The sequence below is a fragment of the Coregonus clupeaformis genome, chromosome 9, assembly GCF_020615455.1.
Source record: "Coregonus clupeaformis isolate EN_2021a chromosome 9, ASM2061545v1, whole genome shotgun sequence".
Taxonomy (NCBI): Eukaryota; Metazoa; Chordata; class Actinopteri; order Salmoniformes; family Salmonidae; genus Coregonus; species Coregonus clupeaformis.
Window position 1 is genome coordinate 53532956 of NC_059200.1, and position 27562 is coordinate 53560517.

The window sequence follows — 27562 nt, forward strand, 5'->3', positions numbered from 1 at the left end:
ATGATGCACTTATGTTGCCCCACTTTTCCCTTTTCTTCATACCTTACCTACTAAAGGAGGGAATGCCACTTTATTGGTAAGTGGATGTTAACCAAAAGGGAGTTAAACAAGAGTAACGATTTTTTTTTTAAACAACAGAAAAAAATAAAATGGGTCGCTGTTCACATCTCAGCAAGTGTCTACTACAGGGAAAAAAAAATCCACAAAGAGAAAATTATTGAGTAGCAGACGATTTGTTTTTCTGATTCGATTTGACTCTATAATTGTTCCTTGACTATTTTATTTTGTTCCTTCCATTTCTGTGATGTTCTGTCAAGTTGTCTACTCTTTTTTTTTCACATTTGTTTTTGAACCATTACTAAAACTTGAAGAAGTCCTCCTTTTCTACTCTACAAAGTCTGTAGCTCTGTACTCTCTTCTCTCTCTGCTCTTTAACTTCATTTGGGTCATAATAAACACAAAAAAATCCCTTTTCTCTTCTAGTTCTTTTTGTTTCTTTTCGGGATTTATGATTTCTTCGACTCATTATAGTTTTGCATGCCAAGTATTGCATGCGCTGCACAATAGAGGACTGTCTATAAGCCATATCGAGAAAAAACCTAGATATTTTCTTTTAGATGTTGACCCTCTTTTGCCAAGTACACCGTAGCGCTCAAACACTCCACTGTGACAAACTCTAAGGCCTTTTTTCTATTTTTCCCCCTTTTTTTTCTTTTTCTTTTGTTGGTTGTCATTTCTCTACAGAAGCTGAGAATGCTGACTGCTGCTACTCCGGGCGAGCAGTCGACCATGATGCTGCCTCAGCTGAGAGGAGGAGAGCACAAGACCCACGATGCCCTTTACAGGACCCCAGGAGGAGGCACTGCAACTCAGGCTGGAGAGGCCCTACATGGAGAGGGAAGGCAGACGATGGGGTCGTCGGGCAGACGGGGAGGTCACAGTAGTCACAGAGCTCATGGGAAGAGCTCCCATTCGCCGGCTCACAGCAGTGACTCCGCCCACTCTCAACGTAACCTGCATCCTCACAGAGGGAAAAGCTCTCACCGGAAGAAGTAAGCAGAGAGATTCGACCACCCATACTGACATAATCTTTACATGTCCTGTCCTTGGCATGTGTTGTCTTCAATAAATTAAATCAAATATATTTATAAAGCCTGTTTTACATCAGCAGTTGTCACAGTGCTTATACAGAAATCAAGCCTAAAACCCCAGTGAGCAAGCAATGCATATGTAGAAGCACGGTGGCTAGGAAAAACTCCCTAGAAAGGCAGGAACCTAGGAAGAAACCTAGAGAGGAACTAGGCTCTGGGGGGGTGGCCAGTCCTCTTCTGGCTGTGCCGGGTGAAGATTATAAGAGTACATGGCCATTAAGGCCAGATTGTTCTTCAAGATGTTCAAACGACCAGCAGGGTCAAATACTAATCACAGTGGTCCAGGACAAGGTTTTCTCCCCTTCTTTTATGTTCACTGTGTTTGGTGCTTGGTCTGCTGTCCAGGGCACAGTCCCACGCACTTCACTTTTCACTCTTATTCTCCTGGCTTGTGCTATGCTAAGATTAGCTAAGTAGAATGAAAACAGGTTGATCGCTTTGAGAACTAAACAACCTGTTAGGTGATCTTCTAATGTGGCACATGTCACAAAAAAATGAATGATGCACTTATTTACCTCACTTTCCCATTTCTTCATACCTTGCCTACTAAAGGTATCCAACAATCTTGACCCCCATCCTTCCTCTGTTACCAATAATCAATCGATACTAATTTATCCATCTACCTCAAGGACTAAAGGGTGCCACTCGTCCAAGCGGCATCACCATGGGGTTCGGGGACAGGCCCATCACCAGAGCCAGTCTGCCTCTCCAGGGCGGCACCGCCACACGTCTGCGTCAAGTAGGAAGAAGAGTGAGTCTCGGGGGCGCGGTGGCGTGGGGGTCCGGCAGCGTAGCAGCTCCTGGAGCTCCGGAAGCTCTTCATCACGCTCCGTCTCCAGAGAGAGAGGCCCCAGCAAGGCCAAGTCCCCCCACCCCCACGCCAGACAGAACAACTCCAGGTGACCGCTTACAGAAGGGTTACTTATTGGTCTATGAATGATAGTTAACCTACCACCAAGAGGGGCTACTGGCTTTCCTGCATACCTGACCCAGAAGGCCAGATTACACTCTTGATTTTGGATTAACTAGAAACTTTTGCAACTTTGTTCTTGTTACCCAGTGATTTATATAGACACAAACATTACTTTTCTCATATATTCATTTTTTCTGTCAAGTACATGACAATTTAATGCGCATATTTTCCTTTCTCCACTAGGGAGAGAGACAGCCCTCACCACTCTGATGCTGACCGTGCTCGCCGTCGCTCCAGGAGCTATTCTCCCATCAGGAAAAGGAGACGAGACTCTCCCAGCTTCATGGAGGCTCGCAGGATCACCAGGTAACAGAGGATCTATCTAACCAAGCTCCCTCAGTGAAAGCAGAATAAAAGTGTAACACTGACATCTATGGGAGAGTTTGTCAAGGTTTTCTTTGGCTTTTCTCAACAATTTTATTGTGAATCCTCAGCATAATTACTGTAAATGTGGGGTACTTATATGTTCTCTAATCTGACATAGTATATAGTAAATATACTAGTAAATAGTCAAACTAGTATTTAGTGTATCTGTAAATGTAAGTGTCTGTTGGATAGTATCATCTAAGTGGAATTGAACACGTTATATTATTTCAGGTGAAATGTATTTACAGTGAGGGAAAAAAGTATTTGATCCCCTTCTGATTTTGTAAGTTAGCCCACTGACAAAGAAATTATCAGTCTATAAGTTTAATGGTAGGTTTATTTGAACAGTGAGAGACAGAATAGCAACAAAAGAATCCAGAAAAACGCATGTCAAAAATGTTATAAATTGATTTGCATTTTAATGAGGGAAATAAGTATTTGACCCCCTCTCAATCAGAAAGATTTCTGGCTCCCAGGTGTCTTTTATACAGGTAACGAGCTGAGATTAGGAGCACACTCTTAAAGGGGAGTGCTCCTAATCTCAGCATGTTACCTGTATAAAAGACACCTGTCCACAGAAGCAATCAATCAATCAGATTCCAAACTCTCCACCATGGCCAAGACCAAATAGCTCTCCAAGGATGTCAGGGACAAGATTGTAGACCTACACAAGGCTGGAATGGGCTACAAGACCATCGCCAAGCAGCTTGGTGAGAAGGTGACAACAGTTGGTGCGATTATTCGCAAATGGAAGAAACACAAAATAACTGTCAATCTCCCTCGGCCTGGGGCTCCATGCAAGATCTCATCTTGTGGAGTTGCAATGATCATGAGAACGGTGAGGAATCAGCCCAGAACTACACGGGATCTTGTCAATGATCTCAAGGCAGCTGGGACCATAGTCACCAAGAAAACTATTGGTAACACACTACGCCGTGAAGGACTGAAATCCTGGAGCGCCCGCAAGGTCCCCCTGCTCAAGAAAGCACATATACAGACCCGTCTGAAGTTTGCCAATGAATATCTGAATGATTCAGAGGAGAACTGAGTAAAAGTGTTGTGGTCAGATGAGACCAAAATCGAGCTCTTTGGCATCAACTCAACTCGCCGTGTTTGGAGGAGGAGGAATGCTACCTATGACCCCAAGAACACCATCCCCACCGTCAAACATGGAGGTGGAAACATTATGCTTTGGGTGTGTTTTTCTGCTAAGGGGACAGGACAACTTCACCGCATCAAAGGGACGATGGATGGGGCCATGTACCGTCAAATCTTGGGTGAGAACCTCCTTCCCTCAGCCAGGGCATTGAAAATGGGTCGTGGATGGGTATTCCAGCATGACAATGACCCAAAACACACGGCCAAGGCCACAAAGGAGTGGCTCAAGAAGAAGCACATTAAGGTCCTGGAGTGGCCTAGCCAGTCTCCAGACCTTAATCCCATAGAAAATCTGTGGAGGGAGCTGAAGGTTCGAGTTGCCAAACGTCAGCCTCGAAACCTTAATGACTTGGAGAAGATCTGCAAAGAGGAGTGGGACAAAATCCCTCCTGAGATGTGTGCAAACCTGGTGGCCAACTACAAGAAACGTCTGACCTCTGTGATTGCCAACAAGGGTTTTGCCACCAAGTACTAAATCATGTTTTGCAGAGGGGTCAAATACTTATTTCCCTCATTAAAATGCAAATCAATTTATAACATTTTTGACATGCGTTTTTCTTCTGGATTTTTTTGTTGTTATTCTGTCTCTCACTGTTCAAGTAAACCTACCATTAAAATTATAGACTGATCATATATTTGTCAGTGGGCAAACGTACAAAATCAGCAGGGGCTCAAATACTTTTTTCCCTCACTGTATATCACAGAAGTGTACAACCTTTAATAATAATAATAATAAACCTTTATCATCGATTGGATTTGCCACAGCTGAGCGATGGCACACTGTAGCAATAATATGATTCCATTCTATTTCCCAGAATGTGTGTGAAGTGGTTTCCCATAAAATGCAGGTGAAATGTTCTGTGACACTCCTCTCTCACTCCTCCTGTACGAAGGAAGGTTCCCCCCTTCCCCCCCCGAAGCCAAGACAACGGAATACTGCTGAGCTGCAGGCTAGGTTACCGTGGTAACAGTTGTCGTGCAGCTGGACTCCCTAGTCCTCCTGGCTGAAGCCTTGTGAAGCAGTTAACCAACCGAACAGACTTCCCTAGAGTAACGCTGCTCCCTCCCCTTTCTATCCATCTTTCTTTTCGTAAATCCACATTCACCAGCAGTCGAGAAACAGTCATTGACGTGTACTAATGCCATAACACAGGTTTTTGATGAAGGCGCTATCAAAGTTCGTCAAGCAATGTCTGTCTGTAAACCCAAAATTGTGGATCTATAGAAATTCTTTGGGATTCTGTATTTGTGATCCACAACTACCACTTTTTTTTTTTTTTACAAAACATCCCCATAGATAGTGAGCACCTTGATAGCGCTGACGTCCTACCTCTAGACTAACTCTCCTGATTCCTGGGTGATGGCTAACCTTCAGATGATTTTCTGTCTTTTTGCGGCTAACAGCTCTCAATTCACCGGCAGCAACCTCTATGGGCACTTAAGTTGCACCTTGAGGATGCTCACTAACAAGGCAATCTCAACGCTCCTAACCCTTTTGCAGTGTGTGTGTGTGTGTGTGTGTGTGTGTGTGTGTGTGTGTGTGTGTGTGTGTGTGTGTGTGGATGCCTACTAACTAACACATGGAGCTGCTCTCTTTCAGCACTTCTCAATTTGACTGCCGCACCTAATAATTACTATGACACATTTCTGGCCTGCCCCTTGAAGACAGCTGACCCAGACCCTTTTAGTTGACCTCTATTATGTTCCAAACATGACCCTCTCATTATCTTTTTATGTGATTATAACATTTGACGTAGTATAGTTAAAATACAAAATATTAAAGATTTTGGGGAATCAGAAAAGCATTTGATTATATTGCAAACCTACAGTATTCCCATTGGAGTGTACTGTATAATGCAGAGGCATGCCAAAAGAGCAGCTCTCAGGTCAGCTGTCAAAGTGGTGGTCCTCCTCCCACTAATTGATCACAAGCCTTTTATACACTGTTTAAACATCCATCCCTCTATCGTCTCCTCTCCTCAGCGCTCGGAAGCGGCCTATCCCGTACTACCGTCCCAGCCCCTCCTCCTCCAGCTCCATGTCAAGCCCCTCCCACTCGGAGAGGAGTCGCAGCCATGACAGCTACAGCAGCTACAGCCGCAGTCACAGCCGCACCAGGAGCCACAGCCGCTCCCGCAGCCGCAACCACAGCTATTACAGTCGCAGCAGCTACGAGAGCCCCGGCTTCTGAGGAGAGAGAGACAGAGAGAGAAAAGAAGGGGGGGAGAAAGAGTGCGAGGGGGTAGATAGAGAGGGAAACATAGAGAGAGACAGAGAGTGAAAGATAGGACGAATCATCTTATGTATCCTTGGTCTGGTCATTTTTTACCCTCCTCAGTCTCCATCTCTGTATACTTCATGTTAACCCGCGTTAACCCGCTAGTATGGGTAGCTGCAGCCCAATATGGCGACCGGAGTATGGGCGAGAGGGTGTGTCGAATGCAGTGGATGTATTGAAAGTCAGCTAATTGGGCAAATTTGTTGCCACTCAAGACCGTTTTGGTGGCTGATTGGGCTGCACGATGAGTCAAGTGCTTCCTACTGGGTATCACGGTCGTGTCGCTGGCGATATCTTACGTGGAATTTTGTTCACTAACATTCTTTTATTTAAAGTAGTATTGCAACCTTCACAAGAAATAACTAAAATTGATAACCATATAGATGTCACCTTGATACAGTCTACTACTCAATGTGAAGGGCATGAACGGCAACAACACTGCGACACAGTACCCTTCACTCCCGCTTGACAAGCACTACTGTCCGGCAACGGCGTGGGAAGTAGCTACCTAGTAGCCAATATCAGGGTGACAGTCACAGTAAGCACACACATGTACAACGCATGAAGCAACTGTACACCCATCATCAATACCTTTAATCTAAAATAAACAATCATCAGTTTTGTAACTGAAAATGTACAATTATTATCCAAACTCTCGCAGTATGGTAGCTCAATGTACGGTAGTTGCAGTTGCATGGTAACAAAAAAAAAAACAGCTCAATCAAAACTGTCTAACCTATAGCAGAGCGCTTTCGACACACCGACTCCTTTCGACACGCCCACTACTTTCCTTTCCACACGCCCACTACTTTCCTTTCGACACGCCCACGACTTTCCTTTCGACACGCCCACTACTTTCCTTTCGACCCGCCCACGACTTTCCTTTCGACACGCCCACTACTTTCCTTTCGACACGCCCACTACTTTCCTTTCGACCCGCCCACGACTTTCCTTTCGACACGCCCACTACTTTCCTTTCGACACACCCACTCGTCCACATTGCTACCCCTTTCTCTTAACCCGAGCCTGGATCAAAGGAAGGAAGAGGGAGGTTTTTAATATTATAGCACATTCATCTGAAATATCGATTTTTTCCACAGCTGTGGATGCAACACACTGGCAATTATTTTAAAGAATATTTCTCAGATCATGGTTTTAGAAAATAAATTATGAAGCCTAAAGAACAAGTCTGGAAGCACTTTCTCCATATTCTTCCACGGAGCAAAAGTAACCAAAAAATTACCTTTTTATTTGATTTGATATATTCTAGCATTGGGACACTTCCATGAGTTTGTGGAAGAAGAAAAGAAAAGACACAAATGGAAAATAAGTTCAATTAAATCAAACCGGACAATTTTTTTCTCCAACGTCATTACATCATTTCCCCAAAGACTCTAATGCTCTATTTTAGGAACTTGAGAGATCAAGAGAAGCGATAAAGAACAAAAAAGTCGGCTGACGATTTAGCACGCAGAAGGGAACTGATGTATGTTCTTTTTTAAAGGTTGTAGCATATATGTCAGGATGTATAAATGATTCTAAACTGTAAGTTCTGGCTTGTAAACTATGCACTGTATATTTTTATGTGATGGTGACTTAGCATGATGATGCACCAGGAAGGAGGAAGGCTACTGCTTGTACCAGAGAGCCCTGCTGGCCGCCACTACAGGTCCCAGGGTGCATCTGTCCCTGACACTACAGTACTACAGGTCCCATGGTGCACCTGTCCCTGTCACTAAAGTAATATAGGTCCCAGGGTGCATCTGTCCCTGTCATTACAGTACTACAGCTCCCATGGTGCACCTGTCCCCTCTGCCCATTCTGAGCTGTATTGTATGTGAAATACCGGACCTGTAATTACACACAGAGGCAAGAAGGGACATAAAAAACTATGTATTATTATGTCATTTTCCTCTCTTCCCTATTCCACTATTTATTGTGTTCAGACTATTAAAGCTGCAATATGTACATTTTTGTGTGTCCCGACCAAATACACATAGAAATGTGAGTTATAGATCTGTCATTCTCATTGAAAGCATGTCTAAGAAGCAGTAGATATGTTCTATGTGCGCTATTTCTATTATCCCAGTTCTTAAGTTTCGTTTTTTTGCAACTTTTACTTTAGGTTTTGTATACCGGCTTTAAACAGCTGAAAATACAATATATTTTGGGTTATTGACAATATATTTTACAGCGGTTTAGTTGGTACAATGATTCTCTACACTATGCATTGTTTGTTTTGTCACATAAACTGAAAATAGGCAAACTATTAGAATTTCTGCATACTGCACATTTAATGTAGATGCTACTGTACCTCTTCTGCAATGACCAGTGAGGTGAAGTCTCTCTGCAAAGATGCTCTTTCTTAAGATACTTCAGAAACCTTCTGCAATAGCATCCATGCACTCATGTGGGTCTATATTTTATCCACAGCTATTTATTCCATTATTTATTCCAATTATTTATCTATTTATTAAGCTATTTATTGTTTATTGATTTGATAATTTATTTGTTTCGTCTCATCAAATGTTTTTTAAAGCAATTTGAAGAATCGTGGCATTGAGATACTAATATATCATGGGACAATTGCTGCAAATGTATGTATTCTCATCTTTGAATATACAGTATGTCCATTGATGTTTTAACCCAAATCCTTTTTATTTGTGATGAGAGCTTCTGCTTCCTTTAAGAATAGGGGAGTGAGCTGAGCTGGCGGTAGCTTGTTTCTATGGCGGGGTTCCCTTACCTGATGTGTTTTATAATGCTCTTACACAGGGTTAGTTACAGTACTGAAACAGTCCACAGAGACCATGGGGCTTGTATTAAAAGTTTATGTTGATGCAATCTGTTATTCTTCTGCCTGTCTGTTTCCTGGTGCAGGGGATACATGGTTAAAGTTACTTAGAGGGACTGTTACTCTGCAGGGCTCCAAAGGTCCACTTCTACCAAATCCTTCTGTCCAAAACAGGCCTGGATTGGCTCCCTCCAGACATAGATGTGTTGATTGGGCTAGTTTGTTGTTGGTCTAACCAATCACATTGCCCCTGCTGTAAGAGGCTGGTTCTATCCCCTGCACCCTGCTTCTACCAGAGGTGTCCTAGTAACTGGCTCTGACCTGGCATGAGGTCACAGACAGAGGGTCTACTCATTTTGCAAGCCGGTGGTCAGCTAAACTACGTACGCGGCGAATGCCCCTGCTTGCAAAACGCCTGAACCCAGACACTGGTAGTCCCACTAGAAGCCCATCATGTTCCCTGCCTCAGTTTATTACTCTGTGCTGATAGGACAGCTGCTGGTGATGATGCAATCAGGGAACACCTTCAGTCTTCCTTCCCATTCGTCAAGCCTCCTGTCACTCATGCAGTGTTACATCAAAAATGTAACCAGAGTTACTGTAACCTAGTATGATATTAAACAAAACCTGTTCCGATATTAAGAGTACAGCGCTAAACCTTTGGATTGTATAAAAGTCATTTAGTTGTAGTGTAAAAGTTATTATACAGGACAATAAATATAAACCAATGAAAAATGAGCTACGTGTGTTGTCTTTCGATGGATACTCTTTTTGAGATGGAAAGAAACGTTGCCACTGAGGTCTACACACTGGTCATACTGTAACGTGCTATGTGTAGGTACTACCAGCAGAGGGTGCTAATGTAACTATTTACTTTATTTCATAATGATACTGGATACCTCTGGCCTGAGAATAAAGCACTGGAATATTCGGTAACCTGGTGTACTTTTCCAACTCCCTGTTTATCTTTCCTCCCAAATCCATAAACTCAACCTATGTTACGTAACCTGTGAATATATGATTATACAGGCAGCTACACTCCCAAGAAATAACACCGTTATTGTTGAATCTGTCTGAGTCTGAGGCACAGTCTGATGAATGAATGAAAATGCATTAACCTTAAACTGAACCACAACCCTAACCCTAACCCTAGAATCTGTACTGTTGATCTATACAATAACAGGTATCCTTTGAGATGACTTGGCAAATAATACATAAAAAAAACAGCTCATGTATGTTCAACCATGCACTGCACTCTTGAGTCCGAGTCAAACCTGTGCGTTTAATTTAACTTGCCTGGTAAATGAAGTGTGTACTTTTGGAACTATTCCATTGGTTTCATTGTGCCAAACCAAGTACACATTGAGAATTTCAAATATTTGGACTGTGTATTCAACTCAGTCTAGTCTGAGTTAATGTGTTGGAATACTGACTTCCATCCAGTGCTGCTCTTTGGAAGAGACACAAGGCAATATTACCCCTCAATAAGACCCTCAAATAAGATGGAGAATGTCAAGTTAGTGGTAGCGCTTACTCAGCAAAGACGAACACACCTGGCTGTGCGGTACAGTATGCCAACGACCCATCCCATCCCTAGGTCCATGTCCATGAGTTTATGGTAAAGCAACATGTAGACCCGTAGTGATGTAAAGACTGCCAGGCTCACACAAGTCTGAGGTCCACCCAAGCAGTAGTTCCAACGCAATGATGCAGAGTTAAATATCAACACACTTACCCCATCAGACATGCCACCAGGGGTCTTTTCGCAGTCCCCAAATCCAGAACAAATTCAAGAAAGCGTACAGTATTATATAGAGCCATTATTGCATGGAACTCTGTTCCATCTCATATTGCTCAAATAAACAGCAAACCTGGTTTCAAAAAACAGATAAAGCAACACCTCACGGCACAACACCTCTCCCCTATTTGACCTAGATAGTTTGTGTGTATGTATTGATATGTAGGCTACGTGTGCCTTTAAAAAATGTTTTATGTAGTTCTGTCCTTGAGCTGTTCTTGTCTATTAATGTTCTGTATTATGTCATGTTTCATGTTTTGTGTGGACCCCAGGAAGAGTAGCTGCTGCTTTTGCAACAGCTAATGGTGATCCTAATAAAATACCAAATACCAACTCAACACTAAATTGAGTGAATACAATTCGGAAAAAATTACTCTGTTGCCAGAGTACGTTTGACTCTTTTTAGACTGGGTCTAAAATGTTATCTGTGGTAGAATTCAATTTTCTTCAATCACAGTTAAGTTTACTCTGTCATTTTTACTGTGAACTCTATTACACACTGGGACACAAAATGTGGCGCTGCATCTCTGATGTAACCTGTACAAGAACAGTATTGAAACCATGGACTAAATGGACATTAGTCCTAACGTTTATCCACATTTGCTGAAATCCCTATAATGTAGGCTGAGCACTGAAAGGTGCATGCCAAAAACAAGTCCTTGTTCAAGATTGGTAAAAATAATACTTGGAACCAAAATACCACAGGGACAGCAATGGAACAGATCTGAAACAAAACAGGGTGTCCATGAGATGAGAGGAACGTCATTCTGTAGGTGACTATCAGAGATAGGAAGGAGATATAGGGTCTACATGTCAGTATCATCATCTGTCTCACTAAGCTCTGGTTCCATTCCTCTATAGCAGAAGTAACTCATATCACACCAAATAACTCCATGCTTGTGTGCATCCTCCGTGTTTGTGGGTCTGTGGGTGTGTACTCTATACAAGCATGCATGAGTGTGGGTGTGTGTTGTCAGTGGTGTCTGTGTTGTGTTTTGCTTGTCCGAGCTCCTAGGACTCCAATGTGCATTCTAATAGCACATATGTGTCTGGTTGGCTTGTCACATAATGTTCTGTCCTCTACCAGCCTGTGTGTTAGAAACAGCATACTTATGTCTCCCCACTATGCAGGGGGGCTCTAGTTCTGCTGAGCAGGGCTGTCTGCTTTACAACAGACTCTCAGATTCCTCTAGCCCTGTGTCATGGCTAGGGTGGGCTCAGAGGGGGATTACAATTGGCAGGACAGGGAGGAAGGATGGAGGAAGGGAGGGGGTGAAACAGAGTGCTCAACAGCTGTTAGAGGGGTAGTGGGGTAAAAGGGAGGGCCTTTACACTGGCGTAGCACACCCCGCCGTCGTCCCCAGGCTTTGGGGGTCGCTCCCCCCACAAAAAAAAACCAGATAGCATATGAACACGTTATAAGCCATGACAATGTTTTTGGGGAACAAGAGGAAATTAGCTTTAAAACTGCAAAATGTTCTCTCTATCCTCATGGCAAGTATGTAAAATAGCATGAGATTAGCTATAAAATCCCAGCGAAACTGCCCTACGCCACTGCCTTGGACTTGGATTCCATTCTAGTGCTACGTCTGCCACGAATAGACCTAGTTCCTTCTATAAATATCTGTCTGGGGAGGGGGAGGCAGATGGGGTGAGAAGGGAGGGTCAGTGACAGTGTTGACGAGAGGTGGGCGGTGGCTGTGTGTATAAAAGCCCTCTGCCGAGGAGCAGACGGTACTTTCAGTGGAAGTTTGAGAGAGAGACACCAACCAAAGGCATCTACAGCCAGCCAGTTCCACAGCTCTGCTACTACTACAGTACTACTCCTCTTCCTCCAGCAACCATGACAGAGAGACGCATCCCCTTCAGCCTGCTCCGCACCCCCAGCTGGGACCCCTACAGGGACTGGTACCAGGGCAGCCGACTCTTCGACCAGTCCTTCGGTATGCCTGCCCTCGCAGAGGAGTTACCCACCTTCCCCAGCACCCACTGGCCCGGCTACATGCGTCCCGCCCTCGGCCACGACCTGTCCGCTGCCGGCTTCATGCCCTCCATGATGCCCCACCAGCAGAGTGCCATGATGCAGGCTGCCATGATGCCCCAAGCCCCAATGATGGCCCAAGCCCCAATGATGGCCCAGGCTGGGGCAGCATCGTACGCCCGCGCCCTCTCCCGCCAGCTCAGCTCTGGCATGTCTGAGATCAAGCAGACCCAGGAGGCCTGGAAGGTCACTCTGGACGTCAACCACTTCTCCCCTGAAGAGCTGGTGGTCAAGACCAAGGACGGCGTGGTAGAGATCACTGGTAAGTAACTCATATATCTGTGTGTCTCTGGCTCTGTCTCTAGCTTTGGCTCTGTCTTTGTTTCTGTCTCTTTCTCTCTAAAGCAGCACAATTCTCTCTCTATGGCTGCGTTTACACAGGCAGCACAATTCCGTTTTTTTTTCTTCACTAATTGGTCGTTTGACCAATCTGATCATCTCTGAAAAAGAACTGATGAGAAAATATCTGATGTGATTTGTCAAACGATCAGAATTAGGCTGCCTCTGTCTCTCTGGCTCGGTCTGTCTCTTTCTCTCTCTGTGTGTCTCTGGCTCTTGCTTTGTCTCTGGGTCCCTCTTTCTCTGTATCTGTCTCTTTCTCTGTATCTATCTCTTTCTCTGCCTGTCTCTATTTCTCTGTCTCAGTAGACAGAATCAGTAGAACTTTGTAGCTAGCACAGTACATTAAATGTACTTCATAATATGCAGAAATTGTTTATGTACATCTTTTTTCTTCTTCTTACTATTATTACAGTTAATAAAGTATTACTTGTTTCTAGCTGAGCTTGTTTATGTTTCGCATCTATTAACATCACTATTCATTTTTTATTTAACCTTTATTTAACCAGGTTAGTCTCGTTGAGATAAAAATCTATTTTTCAAGAGCGACCTGGACCTGGACCTAATGAGTTTTAGTTGGTATATATTACACATGTATTTAATAACTGATGAATGAGGCAAATGAGATGTCTCACTCACTAAATACTACTAAGCACACTATAGGGTTCCACTTGTCATAGTAAGTGAGTTGTTGCTGTGACATGGAGGACAGTGAGAGTAACACTTGTTGTAGCCCTGTGTTGATTGATTGTTCTATGTGGAGGGAAGCAGTACATTGGGTTACATAACATCACATAACATGATGCGGCAGGGGCGGCAGGTAGCTTAGTGGTTAAGCGCGTTGTGCCAGTAACCGAAAGGTCGCTGGTTCTAATCCCCGAGCCGACTAGGTGAAACATCTGCCGATGTGCCCTTGAGCAAGGCACTTAACCCTAATTGCTCCTGTAAGTCGCTCTGGATAAGAGCGTCTGCTAAATGACTAAAATGTAAATATATTACACAGCCATGGTCTCTGTAGACCACGGGGAGGGAAAATGGAACAGAGCCCATAGATTCCTGAGACATTACACACATTACAACAACAGAGATATGTATTGTACTGTACACCAGTGGGAGTAGACCATTAGAACAACATTAAGTGGGTTTAACGCTATGTCCAAACTTACTGTAGAAGACCCATTTTATTGTGTTACATATGCTAGTGGGAGTGGACTATTACAACAATAACATCGTTTTATACCGGGGGCTTGGCAGTATATCCTAACTGTAAATTAGACGTACGATAAGTTGGCCTAGTGGTTAAGAGCGTTGGGCCAGTAATCGAAAGGTTGCTGGTTTGAATCTCTGAACCGACTAGGTGAAAAATCTGTTGATGTGCCCTTGAGCAAGGTACTTAACCCTAATTGCTCCTGTAAGTCGCTCTGCTAAATGACTAAAATGTAATAAGGACCCTGTATTTTATGTTAAGGTGTACAAACTGTAGATTGGACTTAAAACAACACTTTTTCATCTTGACATTGAATATCTGCCCTTACTTACTTGTTGGTTAGTCAGGAACAGAAACTAGTTCCAAGGACCTGTATTAAGAATGTCGGAGAATAGTTAATGACATCACCGAGAACCCAGACCCTCTCTCTGTCTCTGCCCCCTTCTAGTACCATCTCCACTCACAGAGAGAGAGAGAGGAGGATATTTATCCATGACTCACTCTCGCTGTGTCTCTGATCTGCTACTTTAAATGGGCTGCTGGGCCAGTTCCAGAGCGTATTCTTCTTCTTTCCTCCTCTGGTGGCAGACAGTTATGATCAACACAGCTCTGACACTGTGAATGAACACTGCATCCTTGTATAGAGGCTTATAACACTTGCATGCTTCTCATGTTCCCTATCAAAGCTGAGATAATGGTGTGGCTGTATATTAGTGTTAATGCCTGGTTAAAGGCCCTTTCACACCCTCTCCCCAGTGTTGTAGTCCTGCAGGAAAAGGGACAGGTCCCTTTGGCATAAACTCCTATTATCAGCTCAGCTGTTGTCATAACATAATCATAACAAACCGATATGCTGTCAGTATTTCAGGCCTGGCAAGTGTATTTGTAGGGACCTGGTGAGAGACATAGAGATATAAACCAGTTGGCACATACACTCAGTGGACAGTTTATTAGGTACACCGTTCACGAAAATGGATCGCTCCTACAGACAGTGAGTCAAGTGGCTGTGGCTTGCTATATGAAGCAGGCAGACGGGCATCGAGGCATTCAGTTACTGTTCATTGAACGTTAGAATGGGCAAAACAAGTGACCTAAGCGACTTTGAGTGTGGTATGATCGTCGGTGCCAGGCACGCCGGAAAACGGCCGCCCTCCTGGGCTTTTCACGCACGTCAGTGTCTAGGGTTTACAGAGAATGGTACGACAAACAAAAAACATCCAGTCAGCGGCAGTCCTGTGGGCGAAAACAGCTCGTTGATGAGAGAGGTCGAAGGAGAATGGCAAGAATCGTGCAAGCTAAGAGACGCAATACAACAGTGGTGTGCAGAATGGTATCAAGGAACGCACAACTCAATCCTTGTCACGGATGGGCTATTGCAGCAGACGACCACACCGGGTTCCACTCCTATCAGCTAAAAAAAAGAAGAAGCAGCTCCAGTGGGCACGCCATCACCAACACTGGACAATTGAGGAGGGGAAAAACGTTGCCTGGTCCAACGGATCCCGGTTCCTGTTGCGTCATGCTAATGGCAGACTCAGGATTTGGCTTAAGCAGCATGAGTCCATGGACCCATACTGCCTGGTGTCAACAGTACAGGCTGGTGGTGGTTGTGTACTGGTGTGGGGAATGTTTTTCTGGCATTCGTTAGGTCCCTTGATACCAATTGAGCAACGGTTGAATGCCACACCGTATCTGAACATTGTTGCTGACCAAACCCAATAGAGCATCTTTGGGATGAGATGGAACGGGCTGTTCGCAGCATGAATGTACCGCCGTCCAATCTGCAGAAACGGCGTGATGCCATCGTGTCAGCATGGACCAACATCCCTATGGAACATTTCTGACACCTTGTAGAATCAATGCCCCAAAGAATTCTGCCTGTTCTGGATGCAAAGTGGGGTCCGACCCGGTACTAGATGGTGTACCTAATAAACTGGCTACTGAGTGTACATCACACATGTAACATGCTAGGGAACGTGTCAAAGGGGACATGCATGTACAGTACAGACACCAAGCAGGAGGAAAGGCACGGGGACATGACATCTATTCTCAGCCCCTTGTCCAACAGAACAGATGGTTCTCCTAAAAAAAAAAAAAGCTCCCTTTATAGTGATGAAGTATCAAGGAAGCTTTCAGACAGAGAGGCAACAGCAAAACATCGAGTTCTCTGAGATAGCGTGTGTTTTTGCACAAAATAACATTTATACACAGTGGTCATGGCACATGAAGTGACTGCAGTCCCCAGTAGTGTGAGACAGGGCTAAGACTGACCCGTGTGTGTTCTGTGTCCACAGGCAAGCATGAGGAAAGGAAGGATGAGCATGGATTTGTGTCCAGATGCTTCACTAGGAAATATACGTAAGTAACACAACGCCATTGATTATACAACTCACAGTGACACTCCTATCAACGAACCTGGCAGACTGTGCAACAAATTAATAACACATTGTTCCATAACCCGTCGTAACAATTTTGCCACCATGCTGAAATAGGCATCATAAAACATTTGTGTCTCTGTCAACGACTGGCCAAAATAATGTCTCTCCCATTTGTTTCAATGTTGATTTCGTCAATAACAAAAATCTATTTTCACTTGAGGGTTGTTTAAAGCTATTTCAAAGCTATTCCTAAACCTTCTGCTACTTTTGTCAGTTGCATAGAAATTGGTTGGTTATGCTACTTCATGGCAGCTTTCCGTCATATTCTGCATATTCTGCATGCTCCAGGATTAGTCCAGACTCCAGTGGTTCTGTTATCATTGGTCTGGTCCTGTGAGCCTATTTTGGTTGATTGGTCAAGCCTGCAGAGGGTTGAGTGTACCGGAAGGCTGAGCAAAGCAACACCGGCGGCGACTGACTGTGTTTGTATAGTACAGCCAGCCATCCTCCCTGAGAGCTGAGCTCCATGGGTCTCTGTCGCCATCCATGGGCCACTACACATACCACGTCTCTGACAATCAACACTGCCTCACCGGCAGGCTGGAAAGCTTCAGGTTCTATCCAATTACATTGAAAGAAAATGAAGATGTCTCAGTAAAGTATTTTATAGAATAGAAGCCTTTCTTACTTGCTTTGGCCTCATACTCCTCCTGGAGCTGAAGCCATCGATAACAGCTTTCCAGCGGATACGGTCTTATACAGTAACCTGACTGTGCTGCTCTCTCTCCTCCCTGCTCCAGACTGCCCCCTAGTGCTGAAGCTGAATTTATACACCAGTGATTTTGAATATAATTGATATCAAATTACATACAAAAATACTGTAAATTGCGAGATAAAAGCACTGTCTGCCTCAGTAAAGTATTTATGTACTGTACAGTAGCCTGACCGTGGTGTTTCCTTTCCTCCCTGCTCCAGACTGCCCCCTATGGCCGACGCTGAGAAGGTGACGTCCACCTTGTCTCCTGAGGGAGTGCTGACCGTGGAGACTCCTCTGAACAGGCAGGCCATCAAGGCTGCAGAGATCTCCATCCCCGTCACCATGGGCAGCAGCAAGACCAAGCCCTACGACATGACGAAGGGAAGTGGCAATGGGCACCATCGCGATGAGCGTCATGAGGAGGAGGAAGAGGAGTGAAGAAACTCCACACACAAACCTACACACACTCACACGAACACACACACAGTAGACACAGATGAGATGGTTAGACAGACAGAGGGAGGGTAGGCCAAACTGTGATAATTGCACACCTACCGTATAGTTAAAGGAATGTCTCGATAACGTTATACGTTTCACGTGTGCTCACACTAACGCCACATGCCTGCTCTATCTCACACTGCGGTAATTACTATCTGCATTTGAATCACGCAACAACAACGACAACAGCCAGTTACACCCACACCCTCCTCATTCCTATTTGCTAGGCACTGAACGCTATTAGATTTGCAAACAGTGACCGCAGCCCTGCTGTTGTCTGTCTGTCTGTCTGTCTGTCTCTCTCTTTCACTCTCTTTCTCTCTGTTTAGAGACAGTAACACAGCCAAGAAGAGCCAGGACACCAGTGATACTGTAGCCTGGTCCCAGATCATTTTGTTGACAATGACCTTAGGAGTTGGAAAGACTGCACAAACTGATCTGGACTAGGCTAGTGATACACACAGAACACCAAAGAACCAATGGGCCAGCACATGGGCCTCTGACTATTCCACCCATAGAAATAGAATGACATTCTATTCATTCTTTTGCTATGATGTCACCATCCTCTGACTGTTACTCGACAGTCACTGCTGTTAAATATGGTCTAAAAGACTGGTCTGTACTGTAGTTGCATTTGGAAATCTCTACCCACGTATAACGGTGAATAAAGAAAAATCCTAATACTTTTGGAGTTCTTTATCTATTATCCCTTCTATTTAGGTAAGATGCGATCTGAGTGATGTAGCACAATTATGAACATGTTGTTTTGAATGATATAATATCAATTCTGTCTCTTTTTTTTTGTGTGGCAGTGGCATCAGTAGCATCTGACAATCTACCATGTGTTAGTCTGAAGATAAATACTGTAGAGAGACAGAGAGAAAGGAGCGATAGATATCCGGTTGATAGATGGCCAGACCGGAGATTGAGCAACACGGCTGTAAATCACATTCCAATACACATGATGGGGGTGTGATGATCACTGACTGAGTCACACTTTGTCGCACACCTGTTTCCATGGTTGTAGGTACAATAGAGGACTCACACCAAGTGTTGATCAGACCACTGTGGAGAAAACCAGGACTGGCATTAGAAGAGGAAATTGTGAGAGGAAGTGTTAAAATCCCTACCCTCACTGATCCTACACGGTTATACCATGCCTTAGGACACACACACACAGTCACTGTCCACTCCAGCAGCATGCTATTACCTAATGCCATCTACTGAAGTGCCTGTGGTAGTAGTCTACATTTCTGCCTCATAATATAAGTCTGTAGATTTGCCATTCTGACTTTTTTCCTGAGAGGCTGAATGAACCTACTACTACAATTGTTAGTAGTTAGCCATAGGGGTGTAAGATAATGCTAGTTGTTTGGTTTTCTTCAACCTTCATTCCAGTTGGAAAGGGCTGTATTAGTTGGGGGTGTGGTAGAAGGAGGCTAGTTGTTGTTTATTTCCAACGTTCATTCCCTTCCAGTTGAAACCCAGGCAGTGTACTAATGCACACGCTCACTAGCTCTCCTCTCTTCCTCACTCCAGAGCTGCAGTGGTTGCTATTTATAGAGGAAGAGGACTGCTTTCTATTCTCTGAGCTTCCGGCAACTTCTGTGACTACACTAGGCAGAAATCTGATGAGCACCGGGATTTTTTTTTGTCCCTATCGAGGGAAAAGTTCAGGGACTAATGGTATTGGCCAGGCAGTGGCATCTTGACCACACACTAGGGTTGGGCGGTATCCAGATTTTCATACCGCCATACCGTTTCTGTACCATACCGGGGTATACAGTATTGCCGGAAGCGCACACAAAGGCCTCTATTTCGAAAAAACTAAACAATTTAGACAACAGGGATCTTGATCCAGGAGGTGATTGAATGTCTCTGCTATAACCAAGAAGCTTGATCTTGAAATTTAGCCACTTATCTAGCAAGTTAGTGTGACCTTTCTGGTCCGGTCCCTCAAGTCCGTGAGTCAACACAGGAAGGAGCAATGGATGCATAGTTCATTTATTTCCAAAGCTGCAATGATGGGACACACACAGTATGGATGAATGATCAGTAGTCGACAGGATATAAATTGCACTCCTAAAGAAGATGCATTTTCGAGTTAGCTACCAACTTCAAAGAGGGAACTTTAGCTAGCATAAAACACACATGGAAAACCGCGATTCGGCAAACAACATATAAAGACTGGCTTATTTGATGCCAAACCAACAACAGTAGTTACTAATAACATAAATGGCCAATGGACGATGTAAAAGGTGGATTGTATGATGAAATGTCAACTTTATACATTTCTATCCCAGGACCATTCAATTTTCAACTCACCCACAGCAGATTCAAAGAGGAGTCCGTAATTTGCTTTCTAGTGATCATGATCTTTTCATCGAAGAAGTTGATGAATTCATCACTGCTGAAGTGAAAGCCATTCTCTCTTGTTGAATGCTGCTTTTTAGTTAGCTTTGCGACAGTATCAAATAGAAATGTTGGATTGTTCTTATTCTCCTTAATTAGGTTGGAAAAATAGGATGATTGAGCAGCAATGAGGGCTCTTCAATAATGCACAGTACTGTCTTTCCAAGCTAGTCGGAAGACTTCCGTTTGGTGGAGCGCCATTTCCGTTCCAATTGTCTGGAGGCTTGCTTCAGGGCTCTGGTATTTTCTGTATACCAGGGAGCTAGTTTCTTGTGACAAATGTTTTTTGTTTTTAGGGGTGCGACTGCATCTAGGGTATTACGCAAGGTTACATTTAGATCCTCAGTTAGGTGGATAACCGATTTTTGTACTATGACGTCCTAGGGTAGGTGGAGGGAGTCTGGAAGGGCATCTAGGAATCTTTGGGTTGTCCGAGGATTTATAGCATTGCTTTTGATGATCCTTGGTTGGGGTCTGAGCAGATTATTTGTTGAGATTGCAAACATAATGAGATCCGATGGTCCGATAGTCCAGGAAACTAGATCCATGATATGACTGGGGCAATGAGTAGGTCTGGAGACATTTTGGACAAAACCCACCGAGTCGATGATGGCTCCGAAAGCCTTTTGGAGTGGGTCTGTGGACTTTTCCATGTGAATATTAAAGTCACCAAAAATTAGAATATTATCTGCCATGACTACATGGTCCGATAGGAATTCAGAGCTCAGTGAGGAACGCTGTAAACGGCCCAGGAGGCCTGTAAACAGTAGCTATAAAAAGTGATTGCGTAGGCTGCATAGATTTCATGACTGGAAGCTCAAAAGACGAAAATGCAGTAATTTTTGTTTTTGTAAATTGAAATTTGCTGTCGGAAATGTTAGCAACACCTCCGCCTTTGCGGGATGCGCGGGGGATATGGTCACTAGTGTAACCAGGAGAAGATGCCTCATTAAAACAATAAAATGATCAGGCTTGAGCCATGTTTCAGTCAGGCCAATCACATCAAGATTATGATCAGTGATTAGTTCATTGACTATGACTGCCTTGGAAGTGAGGGATCTAACATTAAGTAGCCCTATTTTGAGATGTGAGATATCACAATCTCTTTCAATAATGACAGGAATGGAGGAGGTCTTTATTTCTAAGGCGAACACAGCCATGTTTAGTTTTGCTCAACCTAGATCGAGGCACAGACACGGTCTCAATGGGGATAGCTGAGCTGACTACACTGACTGTGCTAGTGGTTATACTTAACGTATAGTTATACGCAGTGGCGTAGCATGCAACCCCACAGCCCCACGAGGTGAGGGTACTCCCCCCCCCAAAAAAAAATAACTATATTGAAAATCACACCGCAGGTATTTCGAAATACCCTGGTATATGGTATTAACGGTATATCTCCCAAGCCTACTACACATGCACACACACACACACAGACACACACACACACTCTTGAGCAATGTTGGCTACAGTATATTGAGCATCTGCCTAAACAGTAGTGTAACTATGTAAGATCACATTTGAAAGGGCATTTGGATTGCATATGATATGTTTCTATCTGTTTTACTAGATCACTGCGTAATCCAAGCTCGTATTAGGGTCATTCCATGAAATGTAGAATTTGTACACCAATATATAATTTTAAAAGCCTGTTATATTAAATGAAGTGCCCTTTAATATAGGCCACATGGAGAATTCCATCAATCCGATTTTTAATATGAATAAAGACTTGCTAAAGTGCCAAAATGCAGCATTTTGTCACGTCCTTCCGTCAACCCTGTGTCACCTCTAGGAAGATGTATCCCACTTAACCACAAATTGTCTCAAAGTTTCACCTTGTAAAGCCCTCGTTATTTTGTTGCTTTGACAAAGTCATTTCTGGAAAGAAACTGAGTGTGTCGAGCATAACACATCAACCCTGTTACCCATAGATACTTTACACAGGCTCGATATGTTTTAACTATTTCCTATTTTTTTTTGTGAAGCTTGCATTTAATTGCCACTCCCTGTTACACACAACAAGCTTCCATTCCCCCTGTCACAAGGGGATTCATGGCTGATTTAAGATGAAATCACCAACCCTGTTATGGTCAACCATGTTACTTTATTAGACACTCAATAGGCACTTACTATAGTAATTGTATAGTAAATTTAACCTCTTGAGATGGGAAAACATGTTTTTTATGAAGTTGAACATGTGTTTTTTGGGGACCAAGTATACTTCTGAAAAGGCACCGATTTGGTTGAACGACCCATTACAGTATCTACTGCAGAGTGAGCTTTGTGGAAGTTCTATTTCAAAGTCACTGATAAGACACTAAACTTCAGTCTTCTGCTTTTTCTCATACATGACTTACCATTCCCATTCCATTTTAATGTCTCGTTAAATTATTCATCTCTATCTCATCTATCCTATCCAGCTGCAGCCACCCAGCCAACCCTGAGCCAGAGATATCCAGGGCTCCATCTCCATCTCTCAGCCCTGTGTGTGGGGGGCGCTATTAGCAATCAACCCTCTTCTTGGCTGCTTCATCCCCCGGATCCCCCTCCATCCTCCCCCATCCTCCCTCCATCCTCCCTCTATCCTCTCCACCCAGGCTGACAGGTCTAAGTAGGTCAGCTCGCTAAAGGCAGCAGCCTCCTTAACATGATCTGGAGACAACAGTGGAAAAGAATGGAATTTGCTCAGATGCTCTCCCCACCGCTCTCAGAGGCATCGCTTCTGTATCTATGTTACAGTGCTAGTTAAAGATGGACTCTTGCCAATTGAGCCTTTTTGGATTGCACCGCACTGCACCACCACCAATCCCCTATAACTACATTTAACAGGCAACATAAAGCCACAACACTTGTTCACTGTCTGTGACATATAACTGTCAGGTAGAGGAAAGGTGATGACAACCAGCGTCCACAGATGATGTCCCTTTCACACCCGCTAAAACAAATAAGTTCCTCCTTGAACTCACTCACCACATTGGACAAAATCACCCTGAGCAAATTGATTTCAGAATGTTTCTGAGAGAGACTGCACCATCAGCAGTACTCTGTGCCCAAAAGTGAATACTCGCTCCCAAGATCAGATGGATGCACTCCAGCAGAGATGTCTGAGAACACAGGGTCACAGAGACCAGTCAGGCCACACAGCAGCCTGCAAGACATGAGGACAGGAGACATCTTCCTTATCTGGGAACAAACCAAGACTCCTCTTACCATATTAGTTTGTGACATGATGTATGGGGTCTTTTTCTGCTTGGAGGGGTGAATCACTGTTGGAAATGCAATCCCATCAATCCTGTGTCTCAGACAGTAACAGGCAAAGGTAACCCACGATGACACTGACTGTGCCGTGTGCCCTTTTGTTAAAATGTTTTGAGCGCATAAAAGTGTGGTTCGGCCAATGCGTTTAAAATGATCTGATGGCTTTGTAAGATATAGTCCATGTGTGTGGGAGTGTGTGTGAGAGAGATATATGAGAGAGAGAGAGAGAGAGAGAGAGAGAGAGAGAGAGAGACACACATACACACGCATATAATGCAATGCACTACCGTTTCTGTATTAGTCATTCTCCCCCTTGCTGTGTATAATATAATGCATACCAGCATGCGTGTCCTCATCTCTACCCCTCACTCCATCTCTTACTATATACGTTAATGCCCCCTCCTCCGTTTCATCAGCTGTGAGGAGAGAAAAATGAGTGAGCAATCCCCTCTCTGTGATATGAGGACAGATGTGCTGTGAAGAGTAGGATAATGAGAAGGGATATAAAAATCCCAGGGCTCCTGGGAGGAAAGGAAGGAACAGCCTGGATTTAGACTGATTGACAGCTGCATCAACCAATCACTTGCAGTTTGTTGTGGACATCAACCAATCACTTCAGCCAATCATGCATCAACCAATCATGTCATTTGGCTAAGAGACCCCTTTAGATAGGCCTCTATTGTATAGGAGGGTTGTAATTTAAATCAATGGTAAATCCATCTGACAAATGCACTATGTGTTGTGTGTAGGATATTCCTTTTAACTGACAAAAAGACACTCCCAGCTCAGCTATGCTGTCTCTCAATAGCACATGGATGGAGGCCTGTGTGTCGAGCTGAAGTTATGTCATGAATGAACATCAAATCCTATTGAGAAAGTGGCTGTGGAGGAGGGGCATGAGGATGAGCCTTTTGTTATGTAATTATCATCTGCAGACTTTGTACTTTCAGATATTTCATTTGTTATATTATACTTGGTGCATTTCGAAGCACAGAATGATAGATTATTTGTTTCAACAGAAAACCACTTCAGCTCCTGCAACAGCCAGACATAAAGAGACAGTAGCACATTTCCTCCCGAATTCCAAATGCGCTTCACCACACTAGCTTTTATCTCCAGCAAAATGGGGATGGGAGAGGTGTACTGTATGTGTCTGGTACAGTAGCCCTATATCGAGGAGGGCTGCTGCTGAGAGTGGGGGATGCGTATTCTAGCCTTAGCAACAGCAACTGGATTGGTGAGTGCTGATGCTCTAGCCCGGACACCATTAGCTAAAGCTTTTACAGGAGAACAGGGCATGATAATTCAACTTCTGAAATAAGTTATTTGATAAGAAATGGCTTAGTACAGTGCAGAGCCAAGTGAGGATGCATTTGTGTCATTTTATTCTTCCCCCTTTGTCACATCAGTAGTCCTTTTTCCCCCAATGGTAGGCTGTGAATGTGATTGTCATCATATGAGAAGATATTATGGATATTTACAGTAATTTGCACCTGGTACATTTTCAGTCAGTAAAGTAAAGCAAGTTCAAAGAAAAGTGGGTATGTGCACTGAGAGATACACGTTTTATCTGGCAAATATGAAAGCTCAGTGCCATGGTCATTTACTGGTAGCCTATGTGATGGGTGATGGGTGATGTACGTGGCCCCTTGTTCTCTGTCCATCAGCGGTTCTGGAATCATCAAGGACTTTTCTCCTCCCCCCTGCCTTCGATTGACTGCGGAGGAACTGAGCCTGTTACCAGAATCAATAACTACTATGGAGAATGAACACAATCTGCTTACAGATGCCCTACTGACTCCATTTTACTCAGCCAGATAGATTGTGCTTTTGACTTTGGAAAGGGGGTAGGGGTGGGGTTGGATGGGGGTTAGGCCCGGTTCATTACCTGAGGTAACGTTTCTCCCTGATTCAGCATGAGGTGCTCTTCTCTTTCTGTTAGCCAGAGATAACCTAAGACCTCATTTCACCTAAGTATCAATCTTATCCAAAATGTAAATGTTATCATTTGTAAACACCAATCTATAAAAATATGTATCTAGCTACCTAGCTACGTACCTACGTACAATATGTATCTATCTATCTATCTAAAACCTACCTACCTACCTTCCTACACTTAAAAAGAAAAAGTGCTATCTAGAACCTAAAAGGGTTATTTGGCTGTCCCCATAGGATAACCATTTGAAGAACCCTTTTAGTTCCAGGTAGAATCCCTTTTGAGTTCTATGTAGAGGGTTCTACACAGAGGGTTCTACATGGAACCCAAAAGGGTTCTACGTGGAACCCAAAAAGGTTCTACCTGAAACCAAAAAGTTGTATCCTATGGGGACAGCCGAAGAACCCTTTGTGTACCTACCTACCTACCTACCTACCTACCTACCTACCTACCTACCTACCCATTCATTAACAACTGTACAACTGCATTGACAATAGATGCAACAGAGGTGTTCACAATATATGATAAATATCTCATAATATACTATATAAAATGTACATGTAACTATATTTAGTGGACAATCAATGTATACAGTGGGGGAAAAAAGTATTTAGTCAGCCACCAATTGTGCAAGTTCTCCCACTTAAAAAGATGAGAGAGGCCTGTAATTTTCATCATAGGTACACGTCAACTATGACAGACAATTTGAGAATTTTTTTTCCAGAAAATCACATTGTAGGATTTTTAATGAATTTATTTGCAAATTATGGTGGAAAATAAGTATTTGGTCACCTACAAACAAGCAAGATTTCTGGCTCTCACAGACATGTAACTTCTTCTTTAAGAGGCTCCTCTGTCCTCCACTCGTTACCTGTATTAATGGCACCTGTTTGAACTTGTTATCAGTATAAAAGACACCTGTCCACAACCTCAAACAGTCACACTCCAAACTCCACTATGGCCAAGACCAAAGAGCTGTCAAAAGGACACCAGAAACAAAATTGTAGACCTGCACCAGGCTGGGAAGACTGAATCTGCAATAGGTAAGCAGCTTGGTTTGAAAGAAATCAACTGTGGGAGCAATTATTAGGAAATGGAAGACATACAAGACCACTGATAATCTCCCTCGATCTGGGGCTCCACGCAAGATCTCACCCCGTGGGGTCAAAATGATCACAAGAACGGTGAGCAAAAATCCCAGAACCACACGGGGGGACCTAGTGAATGACCTGCAGAGAGCTGGGACCAAAGTAAAAAAGCCTACCATCAGTAACACACTACGCCGCCAGGGACTCAAATCCTGCAGTGCAAGACGTGTCCCCCTGCTTGAGCCAGTACATGTCCAGGCCCGTCTGAAGTTTGCTAGAGTGCATTTGGATGATCCAGAAGAGGATTGAGAGAATGTCATATGGTCAGATGAAACCAAAATAGAACTTTTTGGTAAAAACTCAACTCGTCGTGTTTGGAGGACAAAGAATGCTGAGTTGCATCCAAAGAACACCATACCTACTGTGAAGCATGGGGGTGGAAACATCATGCTTTGGGGCTGTTTTTCTGCAAAGGGACCAGGACGACTGATCCGTGTAAAGGAAAGAATGAATGGGGCCATGTATTGTGAGATTTTGAGTGAAAACCTCCTTCCATCAGCAAGGGCATTGAAGATGAAACGTGGCTGGGTCTTTCAGCATGACAATGATCCCAAACACACTGCCCGGGCAACGAAGGAGTGGCTTCGTAAGAAGCATTTCAAGGTCCTGGAGTGGCCTAGCCAGTCTCCAGATCTCAACCCCATAGAAAATCTTTGGAGGGGAGTTGAAAGTCCGTGTTGCACAGCGACAGCCCCAAAACATCACTGCTCTAGAGGAGATCTGCATGGAGGAATGGGCCAAAATACCAGCAACAGTGTGTGAAAACCTTGTGAAGACTTACAGAAAATGTTTGACCTGTGTCATTGCCAACAAAGGGTATATAACAAAGTATTGAGAAACTTTTGTTATTGACCAAATACTTATTTTCCACCATAATTTGCAAATAAATTCATTAAAAATCCTACAATGTGATTTTCTGGATTTTTTTTTCTCATTTTGTCTGTCATAGTTGACATGTACCTATGATGAAAATTACAGGCCTCTCTCATCTTTTTAAGTGGGAGAACTTGCACAATTGGTGGCTGACTAAATACTTTTTTCCCCCACTGTAATTCTATCTAGCCATCTAT

At 43.7% G+C, this 27562-nt stretch overlaps 2 protein-coding genes across 2 annotated transcripts in view; both read left to right on the forward strand.

Annotated features, from left to right (window-relative positions):
* LOC121574091 (serine/arginine repetitive matrix protein 3) overlaps positions 1-5867 on the forward strand; it is a 148497-nt gene extending 142630 nt beyond the window's left edge. The window contains exons 11-14 of the mRNA XM_041886687.2: positions 745-1052; positions 1781-2050; positions 2308-2430; positions 5632-5867. Of these exons, the coding sequence (XP_041742621.1) occupies positions 745-1052; positions 1781-2050; positions 2308-2430; positions 5632-5839 (909 nt within the window). The 3' untranslated portion in view covers positions 5840-5867. The remainder of the gene's footprint in view (positions 1-744; positions 1053-1780; positions 2051-2307; positions 2431-5631) is intronic.
* A 6370-nt stretch (positions 5868-12237) lies between these two features.
* Positions 12238-18421, forward strand: LOC121574092 (heat shock protein beta-1). The gene is made up of 3 exons (XM_041886689.2): positions 12238-12821; positions 16400-16463; positions 17459-18421. Exons 1-3 carry the CDS (start codon positions 12362-12364, stop codon positions 17676-17678), a joined length of 744 nt encoding a protein of 247 aa, XP_041742623.1. The 5' UTR covers positions 12238-12361; the 3' UTR covers positions 17679-18421.
* Positions 18422-27562: the final 9141 nt, after the last annotated feature.